Below are 12,285 nucleotides of genomic sequence, written 5' to 3'. Positions count from 1 at the left end.
TGAAATGAAAAGGAAGCCAATTGCTGGCCTGGAGGTGGGGGAGAGATAGCGCCCGGCGTGCGCCCGCTGCCGAGCCGGCAGCCGTAATTGCTGCAGACAGGGAGCGCTGGGGGTTGGGCGAGGTAGCCATGTATAAATAGTGTGATCTCAAATTGAAAGGCATAAATAACAGCAGGAGGGACCTGCCCCTGCGCCGAGAGTCCTCTCCGCCCGGGAGGCGTGAGGACTACAGCCCGGCTCCCAGCCAGCGTCGCCGAGCTCCGCGGATCCCCGCAGCCCCGGGCAGCCATGGAAGAGCTCACGGCTTTTGTATCCAAATCTTTTGACCAGAAAATCAAGGAGAGCAGCGTGGGCGGCGGCGGCGGCGGCAAGAAGGATTCGATCACGTACAGGGAAGTTTTGGAGAGTGGACTGGCGCGCTCGCGGGAGCTGGGCAGTTCGGAAGCCAACCTCCAGGACATTACCGAGGGCAGCGGCCACTGTCCGGTGCATCTGTTCAAGGACCACGTGGACACCGACAAGGACAAACTCAAGGAGTTCGGCACGGGTAGGGGTGCGGAAGGTAAGCTCGCCAGGCTCTGGCTGCGGGCCCCTCCCGGCCGCGGGGCGCCACCTCGCCGCGGATCCGGCTCACCCGTCCGCAGGCTGCCCTCTCCGCTCCTCGCCGGCAAGCCCCAGAGTAGCGGTTCGCTCTCCGTCCACCCCAAAGCCGATTCGTTTACAGCCGCGGCTCGGGCGGAAAGACCCGGGCAATCGATCCAGAGTCTTTTTAAAGAAAGAAACGAAACCAAAGAGCGGCAGAGACGGAGGGAGGAAGGCAGGGCCGCCAGGAAAGGCAGGGGCGCGGGGGCCAGGAGCTGGGGCCGCGCGCTCCCCTCGCGCTCGCTCCCCGGGGCGGTGGCTCTGGGCGCCGCCACCCGAACTTTCTCGGGCTGCAGTCAGTCCTCGCGGATGTGCCTAAGACTGAGGTCTCCCGTAGGGCAGGGCAGCTGGCTGTGTGTCTGTCTGCCTGTTCTTTTTCTATCTGTCCCGACGCGCATTGAGGAGATTAGCTCGCATCTCCCCGAGTGCCCATGGCCTGCCGGTACCCCAGACTGGAAACAGTGCGGACGCGCTGGCTGGCGGTCACCCGGGAGGACAGCGCGCAGAGCCACGTCTCCTGTCTCCTGAACCTTTCGCCACTGTTGCCTCTTACGAAAACTTTCCCTTGACCTGCAAGGATGCTTAATTTAGGGTGACCCGAGTCTGTAAATTAAGCCCGCCCAGGTGCCCGCAGGTGGCTCGGGTATGGATGTGGTCTGAGCAGCTTAGGGTAGCTTTGGCCAAGGGGCCACAACAGCCCCACCCTGGGCTGTAAGAGCGCAGCGGCCCTGCTGCCGGGAGACGGGTCCAAAGCACGCACACCCCGGGCCCCTTCGCGCTGTTGTGCCTGAAGCCTCCGCAGCTCATCCGCTGGTAGTTGAAGCGGGAAAAGAAAGGCGCGATTCCCCGGCTCAGGGAGCTGGGCAGGGTGCTCCCGACGCACAGACAACGCAACCGGCACCCATAAATCAGCGGCACAAAGTCGTCTAGAGCCTCAGGGGCACAGTTTGAGGGTGCTATTAATATACGTATTTTTTCATTACAAAGGGGGAGACAGAGAGGCTCCTGGCTTTGCTCCCAGCTCCTGTTTCCCTGCTGTGGACATGGAGGGGTGGGTGGTCTCCCCAGGAGGTGGCTCTTCCCTGGGAAGCGCAAGCTTCCTGCTTGATGGCCCTGTGCTGTGGGTCTGGGGGGCAGAGTTCTGGGGAATGGCCTGAGGGAGGCGTCTTTCTGAGGCCTTGTTGAAGCAGAAAGCTGGCGCCGGTAGAAATAAGCCCCTTGCTCGGCTGCTGACAGCCGGAACCTCTTGGGCCCCTCCACCCCACCTCCAGGATCACATACCGGAGACTGCTTCCCGCACCTGGCTCTATAATTCCTACAAGGGAGTTTTCCTTAATGGAGAGAGGGTTGACCTGGGGGCTCCACCCACCGCTGAACTTGATTTCAGAGGTTCAGGGTGCCCAGCGCTGGCCTTCTGGACTCCTGAACATCTCCCCCTTTCCTTCCTGGAGGTCCAGGCTGCTCCTTCCTTTCACCCTGCGTAGCCAAAGAGACAGGGGAACTCGAAAGAGGAGCCACAAGGAGAGAGCAGAGTGCAGTCAGGGTCGTTCCTAAAGTGGAGGAAATAAGGCTAGGGCTAGGAGAAGCGGTCACAACGACAGACCCGGTGGCAGTAGCTGTGGCTTTCTGCTCCTGGGGAGAGAGGAGACCCTGGGAGGCCCAGGCTGGCATTAGCAGGATGGGAGTGAAGGGAGAGCAGAAGGGGGTTTCCTTGGACTCCCGGAGAAGCCCAGCCATCTGGAGGTCCGGTGGGCAGCATGTCCTCACTGAGCCCAGTGTGGAGCCTCCAGATTTTGCAGAGCCTGCCTTAGGTCTCAAATCCTTAGCAGCCCAGTTTCTCAGCTAGGCCCAATACGGAGGCCCAGACTTGGAGAAATGAAGGAGGAAGGGACAGGGAGGCCAGCTCTGGGAAAGGACTTGCCTTTGGGAAGAAGTAAGATGTTCTTGGAACTATCTCCCTTCCAGGAGATTAACAAGGATTTAAAGCCCTTTGGGGATATTGCCCAGGGCTCAGAGGCCTTGAGAGGAGCCTGTGAGGCAGATAGGACTTGTACTGATCCTAGGCTCTGGGATCCCCAGGCATGTATGCTTGTAGATACTTCCCTTCCCCCTGTAGCTCCTGTGTCTTCCCCCTTTGCAAGCAGATTTCTGGGCTGTGGGGGATTTTTCAGCAGACTTCCTGTGCTGCTTTGAGCGGGTTTCAGAGCTGAGTGGAGCCCTAGGCTCAAGCTGAGGCCCTTTGGAATAGACACTCTTGATGGGGAAGAGGGGTGCTGAACGACAGGCTGTAACCCCTGACTCTGGGGGCTCTGATTCGGACGTGGGGTGGTCTTCGCCCAAACCGGCAGTCCTGTGGCCAGGGAGAAAGAAGAGGAACACAGAAAGGTACTGAGGCTGTGGAGTTGCACCCCCCACCAGCCTCCAGAGAGGGGGAGAGGGGAAGGGTGCCTTTATTTTAAGGCCCTGAGCTCGGTGAGGGTCTGTGTTTCCTGGAGGAGGGGCTTCTCAGATTGGAATCACTCTTGATGCCCCTCTGGCCTGATGCTCCCAAACACGAAGGAACTCCTAATGTTTGTACCTAAGAAAGTGCCATTCTTGGCACTGTGAGTGGGTGGGTGGTTGGGTGACTGAGTGCCCCAACCTGTGTGAAGGTGTGTCAGCGAGAGCCGCGCAGAAGGAAGTCCAGGGCCTTCTGATCGCAGCCCAGCCCTTGGCTCGGCGCTGAGCATGGAGGCAGTGCTTTGCTTCCTGGGGCAGAAAGAGCCCAGGGTAGTGGCCGCGTGCCCGGCCCCTCTGCGTCCCGGAAGGAGGCTCTGATCCGGCGGCGGCCCCGTCCTGCTGCGCCGCAGTCTGCGTCAGCGGCTCTCCCCAGCCTGGTCCCCGGGCCCGCCCTGAGCCCTTCCAGGGTCCTCCTCCCCGCGCTTCTCCCGGGACTCAAAACTTGGGCAGTTTTTTCTACTCATTTCGACTGAAAAATAATATTTAGCACCCACTCCCCTAAAAAAAAAAAATGTTAGGCTATGTCAACAGACACGGAGTGGATAATTGAGGAAACTATTCGGAGATTAGGCCAAGAAACACCGCACAGCCAATGCCGGGGTTATTACGGCGGGGACCTGTCTTCCCTCTAGTGGGTTTTCTCGACTCAGTGCCGTCTCTGCGTCAGGGAGCTTTGGTTAGGAGACCCCTTCTCGCCCGTGCACACACTTGGTTTTTCAGCAAGCTAAAACGTGAACGAGCGCGATCTTGCTCCCGGCCAGGGCCGCGCGCAGGCTGGGGCTGCAGGAAGGGCCGGGGAGGCGCGAGGCCGCGGCGGCAGGAGCCCGTCGGCGGGCGCTCGTCCTCACCTGTGCCCCGCCCGCACCCGCAGGTGTCTACGAGTGCAAGGAGAAGCGGGAGGACGTGAAGTCGGAGGACGAGGACGGGCAGACGAAGCTGAAGCAGCGGCGGAGCCGCACTAACTTCACGTTGGAGCAGCTCAACGAGTTGGAACGGCTTTTCGACGAGACGCACTACCCCGACGCCTTCATGCGCGAGGAGCTAAGCCAACGCCTGGGGCTCTCCGAGGCGCGCGTACAGGTAGGACTGCAGGCCCGGCCGCCCCAACTCCGGCGGGCCTGGCGCGCGCCCCCTCGGCCCAGGCCCCTGGCCCTTCTGCGCCCGCACGGTGGGAGCCCCAGGCCTAAGCGATCGGTGCGCAGAGTGCGAAGGTTAGGGCCCTTCCCTACACTCCGTCTGTTGTCAGGAATTTGGAGCTCTCTTCCCCCTCTGTCCACGGCTTCCGCTCCCTTCCCACCTCCCTATCTCTCTCTCTCTTCCTCGGTTCTCTCTTCCTTCCCAGCCCCCTCCCACTCAAGGGGAGGGGGGCGTGATGAGAGCGGCTTCTGCCCGCACTGCGCTGGATTAGCCCCGCGCGGGGGAAGCGGGCCGCTCGGGCGCTGTCCCCATCTGACTTCGCGCGTAGCGCACGAATTCGCGATGCCGCATCTGGCTTGTCAGTGTCAGCTGGGCCTTGGGTGTGTATGACACGTGCGCAGAGGAGACGCGCCGGCAAGGCTTTCTCCGGCACTGTAAATATTAAATTAAATTTACTAATTTATTTATGGGGAGGGTAGGAGCACAGGATGACGTCAAAGTCGCTGCCCCAGGTTCTGGAGGTCAGGCATGACAGTGGGTTTACCTGTACCTTGTTTCTCACGGCTCTTGGAAGCACCAGGAGGGCCCAGAGAGAAGGCAGAGGGGGCACGGCCCCAGGCTGTGGGGGGACTGATTCCGAATAAGTGAAATTAATATTGCTGCCCCCCCCCGCCCCGGGCCGGGTGCGCATTGGAAGCACAGGGAATTGGGGAGAGAGGACTTCGCATTGGCTATTGGGTCAACAAATTCAGCTACAGCTTTGCCTCGATTTTGTTCATGAAACGAAAATGCAAACGTGGTTTATAGTCAGCACTTGATGTATCTTTAATTAAAAAATACACTCTTTTTTTTTTTTTTTTTGGCTCCTTATCCTCTTCCCATCTTTGCACATCACCCCAGTAAAATGCTTACTTAAGATTAAATAAACACTCCCCAGGCGCTCTCTAGCTCTTCTCGGCAGTGGCAGCGGCGGTTCGCTTCGCCTTGCTGCCTCCGCGGGGCCGGCAGAGTCTTCCCTGTGGACCCAAACCCGGGGAGAGTGGATCCCAGCATCTGTGGCCGCAGCGAGGCTTTCCCGCCGGCCTCTCTCCACGGAAGATGGATAAGGCTGCCCCAGATAAATTAATGAAAAGATTAAACTTTTGCTGAAGGGGACATCAACTTTTATGTCATCTCCCTGCGTCTTTCTGCCTGGGACCTGTAATATCTCCCAGCCCTTGATGTACTGTTTCTATAAAAATAAATTACTTGTAATTTAATTCCGCACTATTTCTTTCAGTAGTCTATTACCAGGGAGCACCTTAGCAAGCGGTACCGAGCTGCAGAAAATTGGTTGTTGGGTGCCTGCAGATGTGGGGGGGGGGAGCCCTAAAATAAAAAAGGAGAAGAGGGGGGAGAAGTCAGGGGCTATCGACCCAGAGGTGAATTAAAATTTAACGACTGCAGATAATAATAAAAATAAACATGGGGATATAAGAGATAAGTTTCTATTGGCCACAGGGACAAAAATATCCCCTAATAAAGAGGAAGAGGAGGCCGGAAGTGCTCATAAAAGTCAATTAGTTAAAACATGGATGTGGCAGGGGGTGAAAGCCAGGCAGCGGGGCAAAGGAGCTGCTTTCCTGCCGTGGCAATTGTTTGGTGATCCTTCTCGATACAGCCTGTCCCTTGTTGTTAAAGGATATAGTTTCAATTTCGTGTGGAAATTTGCTGTAAATAAATTGAGGCTCCTATGGAAGCTGGTCCTTATTAACCTTTTATTTTTAGTGCTGCACTGGAAGCCCTATCGCCCAGCTGTCAAGGTTATAATTGAAAGTTATGAGACCGCGGTGAGGGGCAGGCAGTAATTTAATTACAACAAATATCTTCGGGTTTATGGCGCAGAGCTAAATTAAATGTCATTATTCACTGTCTGTAATGGAAATCAAAAGGAAATCGGATTATGGCATTTGTGAAAGAAATCACCGAGTGATCCTTAATGAAGAAATAACTGTCTAAACCAGTGTACTACGCTTTACTTAGCATATTCGGGGCTAATTGGAATTGATCGTGAATCACCCCAAGTCTGATTTATTATCGTTTAATGCAGCGGCTAATTCGTCACTTTTATTCTTCATAATCTCTTTTTTTTTTTTTTTTCCTCTAGCTGAAGGGAGAGTGAGCTTCTCTTTTCCACATTTAAATAGGATTCTGGTTTTGAAAAATGCCCTCTCAGAGGCAGAATTTGCTCTCGCGTGTCTGGCTTCCCCTCCGGAGGAGGCAAGATGCCCGACCCCAGAGGAGAGTGGGGCGCGGGTCCCAAACGGCACCCCAGGAATAGAAGCGCAGGTTAGGGAATTGAGTAAAGATCTGTGAAGTTTCAACTTAAGGTGGGGAGAGGACATTTTTGAAAATGCTTTTTTAGGGAAACAAGGGAAAGTTGTCCAGGCTCCCTGCAGAGTGGTGGGACGAGCCTTCCAGCGACCTGGGAGCCAGTTCGGACAGGCAGGCTGGTGGCTCCTAGCGAGCACCCCCCCCCCCAAAGAAGGAAACGGCCTCACGACAGCTTGTCATGGAAAAGTGTGCATTTGGCTTCTTAGACTTTCGAATGTTTGAGTATTTCCAACCTCCTTGAGGTCTGCTGAGGTTTCTCCGCCCAGGCGGGCCAGCCTGGGCCGGCGCGCAGAGCAGGGCGCGCGCAGAGCGCACTTTCAGCCCCAGAAGAGCCTCGAGCTGCCCGGGCAACTGGTGTCCACGGAAGCTTCTTTTGTGCCAGGTTTCCCCAGGGCCAGGGACTCCCATCGCGGCCCCCGGTAGCGGAGGGAAAGCAGCGGAGAAAGCCAGTTACGAAAAATTAGCCGGCATCACCCAAGCCAAGGTGGGGTGGCGTAGGGGCTTCGCGTTCCGTCCTCGACGTCCTGGAAGTAGAGAAAGCCAGGGTGTTCACGACGGGGGCTGTCTGGAAGGCGAAGGAGGTGTGACCGTGGGCAGCCGGAGTTGGCTTGTCCGAGGGGGCGCTGTTCTTGCACACTTCTTGGCGTCGGTGAGTTGAGCCCAGCTGGGCCAAGGCACCACTGCCCTTTTGAGCCCAACCTCTCAGACAGTGACCCAAGGCCTGAAGGCCTGCAACATTGGGGTGCACCCAGTCTTTGTGGGTGTCGGACGTTCGGGACTCTTATTAACTGGGACCACCACAGGGATTTCCAAGGAGCACCAGGAAGTTTCTGGAGCAGGCCAAGGAGGCAGGAAGTCCTGGGCTTAATTGGGGTGTGGGTGGGGGTGAAGGTGAGGGTGGGGTGGGGGTTGCAATTCCCTGGTATGTATCCACCTGCATCCCCCTCTCTGGTGGTTAAAATCCGAGGGTAGAAGGTCAGATCCTCCCACAGGGTGGCCAGTAAAATGCCCACCCAGAACGCTAGAGACCTTGCGGGTTCACCAGGCACCTTGCCCCCCAGCACTGCTCCCTTACTTTATATGTACAGGTGTGTACACGTATATGTAGAGGTGTCAACGCTCAAGACGCATTTGGGGTGGAGGAGGGAGTGGAGGTGAGTTTGAGTGATCCCAGGCATAGGCAGCCAGTTAGGGCAGGGTTGGGGCTCAGGAGGGCTGGGGTCCCCTGGGTGGCCCCACTCCAGGTGACAGGGAGCCCAAGCGTGGGGGCGTCCCGGCTCACCAGCTTCTGGCCATATCTGCTCCTCCGCAGGTGTGGTTTCAGAACAGAAGGGCCAAGTGCAGGAAGCAGGAGAACCAGATGCACAAAGGTGGGTGGTTCTGGGAGGCATGGGGCCAGCGGGGAGGCTGGAGAGGCTCTGGGAGGGACAGAGGGCTAGCGGGGTGTGGGGGGGAGGCCTGGGGGTTAAGGGGGAAGAGAAGGCTAGCAGGGGCGCACGTGGGGGAGGCCAGAAAGGTGCTGGGGACCAATGAGAGGGTGAGGAGAGGGGTTGTAGGGAGATCGTGGAGGTTGTGGGGGGACTAGGGCAGACACGAAGGGGTGGATGTGGGGAAGCCGGGGAGGTGTTGGGGACCAGGGTGATCCGGGGGACGGGCACTTGGTGTGGCTGGGAGGACCTGGGCCCCATCGGGGTTGGTTGGACCGGGGCCATGGAGGTTCTGGGGGGACCGGGGGCGACACTCACGGCTCCTTCCTTCTCTACAGGCGTCATCCTGGGCACGGCCAGCCACCTGGACGCCTGCAGAGTGGCCCCCTATGTGAACATGGGCGCCCTTAGGATGCCCTTCCAGCAGGTAGCGCCTTTTCCTTCCTTCCGATCCACGCAGGCCAGCTGCCTCCCCTCCCCCTTCCTCTGCGGGCTTCTCTGCCCCCGCCCATTCCTCAGCTTGCCCTGGGAAGAAAGGCGGCGGCTTTTACAAGGGGGCATTTATAGACGCGTTGGCACGTATTAAAATCATGCTGTAAAACTCTAAAAGTCACCTTTGGGAGGGCAGAAACACAAACTTAAACAAAACCTTACAAAACTTGGAGCGAATAGAGAAAATCCCACCCACCCTGGAACCACCCACCCTGCCACTGGCTGGGCCGTAGGAGGGGCGCCGGCCTGGATGTGAGGGCCAGAGGGGTCGCTCCCGCGCGCCTCTCCAGGGACCGGCCCCACCCTGCGCTTCGGGGTTGGTGGCCTCCGGCCCAGCCCAGAGGTTAGTCGGGCAGCCGTGGCAGGGCGCGGGATACCCCACGTGGACGTGGGGTGGCCGGGGAGCAAGAAGACAGTCTCAGAGCCCAAGAGCCCGCTTCGCCTGCACCCCAAGGGCCGTGTCCTGCTCAGGCCCAATGTGGGGGACAACAGGGGTGGGCTGTGTGTTTGGGGACTCCTGAGTCTAGGCCGAGACGGTATCCATGTGAGCCCTGATCCAGGCCCCAAGCTGGACCGGGCTCTGTGCGGGTTTGGGCCCCTACTTGGGGAACGGGGGCGAATCCCCAGACGGAATAGAGGTGATCCGGACTTTTGGGGGTGCCTCATGGGCCACCGCCTGCTGCCATTAAGCTCCTAGGACTAGGCCCGGGTTATATTTGGACCTGGGAAGTGTGTTTGCGGTGCCGCGGCCTAGTCGCGGCCTGGGCTGGGGGACTAGGTGTGGAAGGTAAAAATAGACACCCAGGAATTGGAGCCCGGGCGCCAGGACTCGCAGTGCCGGAGCCGGAGCCGGAGCCGGAAGGGCGACCCTGGGCGTCGGTGCTGGGGGAGGGGCTGCTCCCTTGTTATCTGCCCCCTAGCCTGGGCCCACCTTCAGTCTCAGTGGGGAAGGAGCCTGCCCCTTGGAGCAACACCCCCTTCCGGACCGGGAGCCTCTCCAACTGCAGACGTCCGCTGCCCCATGTGGCGTCAGCTACTTAGTCCTGCTGAACGAAATGCTGCGGTCGGAGCCCCCAGGCCTGGGCGTTCGCCTCACGGAAAAGGGGCCCGGTGTCTCGGAGTGCGAGAGCCTGAGCCCAAGGCCAGATCTGGAGATAGGCCAAGCCAAAGGGTCAGACAGAGAGACCCCGGGCTCCGTTTTGATCCCCGCTAAGAGGGTGGGCGCGGGGGTTCCTTCGGTTCACCCAACTCTGGCACGGACCGAAGCGGGTCCCCTGGAAGGAGAAGGGGGTTCCTTGAGGGGGAGTGGAGACGCCCTACCAGTCCCCTAACGCCGCATTCGGTTCCCCCACCTCCTAACGCAGGTTCAGGCACAGCTGCAACTGGAAGGCGTGGCGCACGCGCACCCGCACCTGCACCCGCACCTGGCGGCGCACGCGCCCTACCTGATGTTCCCGCCGCCCCCGTTTGGGCTGCCCATCGCATCGCTGGCAGAGTCGGCCTCCGCCGCCGCCGTTGTGGCCGCTGCCGCCAAGAGTAACAGCAAAAACTCCAGCATAGCAGACCTGCGGCTGAAGGCGCGCAAGCACGCGGAGGCTCTGGGGCTCTGACCCGCCTTCCGCCCCGCCCCCGGCCCCTGCCCCGGCCCCGCACTCAGTCCCGCACACGACCCCCGCGACCCCCCGACCGGCCGACGGATCTCCGGGAGCGAGGGCGCTGCGTCCTCGCCGCTCCAGGCACCCCGGGGTTCTCCCCGGACCGCACGCGCGCGACCCCCCAGGCCCACCAGGGACTGTACAGGAGAGAGAGCAGGGCGCCCTTCCCGAGCCTCGAGGATGCTAGTGTGTGCGTCCTGGGACCTGGATGCCGGGCGAAGGGACCCCGCCGCATCGCGCCATCCTCTGCTGTCGGCGTTGCTACCCAGTGCATGTGGCTAACGACACTCATTTTGAAGACCATAGAGTATATTAAATAAAAGATCCCCGGGGCTGGTCTCCACTCAAGATGACATTTCTTTGTTGCCAACAGTATTACTTCACTGCCACGAATGAGCTGCAGGACGCATGTGGATTTAAACGTGGACTTTCAGATCCGGCCGGCGCCGCGCTCTCCTCCCCTCTCCGCCCAAAGGCAGCAATAACCCAGCGCCTCTCGCCAGGAGGCCAAAGACTTGGCCAAGGGCAGGGGGAGGGGCAGAAGGACCAGAATTTGGAAAGTCTTGACCGCTGAGAGGACCTGGATTTCGGGACGGTCTTAAATGCACACGTGTGTCCCCAAAGCACCGGAGGAGTTGAGATTCCTTGTGCCATAAAAACAGGCGACTTTTTAACTTTTGCAATGTTTGATTCCCGCGTTGACGTTTTTTGCTGTTTTACAGAATTCAGAAACGAGCAACAAAGGTGGACGTGTGGCTAGAAGGTATAATACTGACGCAGCATAACTTTAGTGAAATGCAATGAAGAGTTCAGTCAAGTGCAATACTGTAAATATTATAGATTTAAAGGGAAATGACTGCACACCCCGAATCCGTCTGCTGCAGGCTGCCCAGTCCTTCCTGGACCGGGTCTGGCCGTGGGTGGATGGTGGCCAGCATGGCGGGGGGGTGTCAGCGTGCTCCGAACATGGTTGACATGAGATGTGCCGCAGGTGGTTAACAGAATGCATGTCAGGATGGAAGGGGACAGCTGGGAGACATCCTCCCCAAGGGGGGTTTCAGAAGGGACTGTTTGGTAGTGGTGGGCAATTCCACATTTTCTTTTCTTTCCTTTTTTTTTTTTTTTAACCCTTTGGTGCCCCCAGTTGTATATTCACCAAATAGCAACTTGTCTTAGCAGCAGGCATGGCACGGGGAAGTTGATTGATGATGTAACCAAAGGAGGAGGAAGATCCCAGATGGTGCCCCTCAGGTTAGATGAGGTGCTTTAGGACGGCTGTGTGGGGTTGGTGGGGAAGCAGAGCTGGGCTTGTCTACCTCGAGGACATTCTGTGTGTCTACCCTTGGTCACCAGGCCTGGCCGAATGGAAGCCCAGCCACTTGGTGCTGCCCTCTGCTAACTGACCACCCAGCCTGTGCTGACTAACCTTCGATTGCTAACTCTATTTACAACAGACTTTCTGATCCTTCCAAATCGGGCAATTTTCCTTCTTAACCCTTGATTTTGATCTATTTCTCTAAGAAAATGTCCCTTCAATGCAAGGAGCCGCTTTCTACCTTTCCACCAAGCTGAAGTGTAGGATAAATTTGGACAATTCTCACTGGTGTCCACTGCTGCTCTTTATAAAAACCCTCTGATATTTTTATTTGGAAATTTCGGTAGAAGCCTGAAGTGGCAGAGCGGCGGAGAATACAAGGTCAGTGTTTTTAAACCACTTGCAGCTTTTGTTTTGGACTCCATTGCCCACGGCCATAATGCGTTTGTCCCCAACATCTCAGTTTTCTTTTTAAATAGGTGTGAACAGAAAGGAAGGTCCTATGCATAGCCTGACACTTTCCTTTAGATGCAAAAAAAAAAAAAGGGGGGGGGTGGAAATATTCAGGGCTAGCAGCATTCCCGCTGATACTGAGGAGTTGGAAGTTGGCAGTAAAATGTCCCCCACCCCGCAAAGGTTTATGGTTTTTCACTAAACAAGGCCATTTGTCACCAGTCTACCCCTCCCCCGTGGAAAACTCCCTCCACTTCAACTGAAAGATATGGACCCTAATCCCTGGGGCTGA

At 57.8% G+C, this 12,285-nt stretch overlaps 1 protein-coding gene across 1 annotated transcript; it reads left to right on the top strand.

The window, feature by feature from the left end:
• Positions 1-288: 288 nt before the first annotated feature.
• Positions 289-10,180, top strand: SHOX (short stature homeobox). The gene is made up of 5 exons (XM_049872213.1): positions 289-562; positions 4,013-4,221; positions 7,964-8,021; positions 8,417-8,505; positions 9,935-10,180. Exons 1-5 carry the CDS (start codon positions 289-291, stop codon positions 10,178-10,180), a joined length of 876 nt encoding a protein of 291 aa, XP_049728170.1.
• The last annotated feature ends 2,105 nt before the right edge of the window (positions 10,181-12,285 follow it).

The sequence above is a fragment of the Elephas maximus genome, chromosome X, assembly GCF_024166365.1.
Source record: "Elephas maximus indicus isolate mEleMax1 chromosome X, mEleMax1 primary haplotype, whole genome shotgun sequence".
In the NCBI taxonomy this organism is placed as follows: domain Eukaryota; kingdom Metazoa; phylum Chordata; class Mammalia; order Proboscidea; family Elephantidae; genus Elephas; species Elephas maximus.
The sequence above is the reverse complement of the archived record's forward strand: the minus strand, read 5'-3'. Positions and strand labels throughout refer to the sequence as shown.

Bases quoted from the DNA above. Each gene is read 5' to 3' on its own strand.
- SHOX (XM_049872213.1), top strand. From the start codon at position 289: ATGGAAGAGCTCACGGCTTTTGTATCCAAATCTTTTGACCAGAAAATC. The intron at 563-4,012 runs GTAAGCTCGCCA...CCGCACCCGCAG, and splicing joins CACGGGTAGGGGTGCGGAAG to GTGTCTACGAGTGCAAGGAG. The intron at 8,022-8,416 runs GTGGGTGGTTCT...CCTTCTCTACAG, and splicing joins GGAGAACCAGATGCACAAAG to GCGTCATCCTGGGCACGGCC.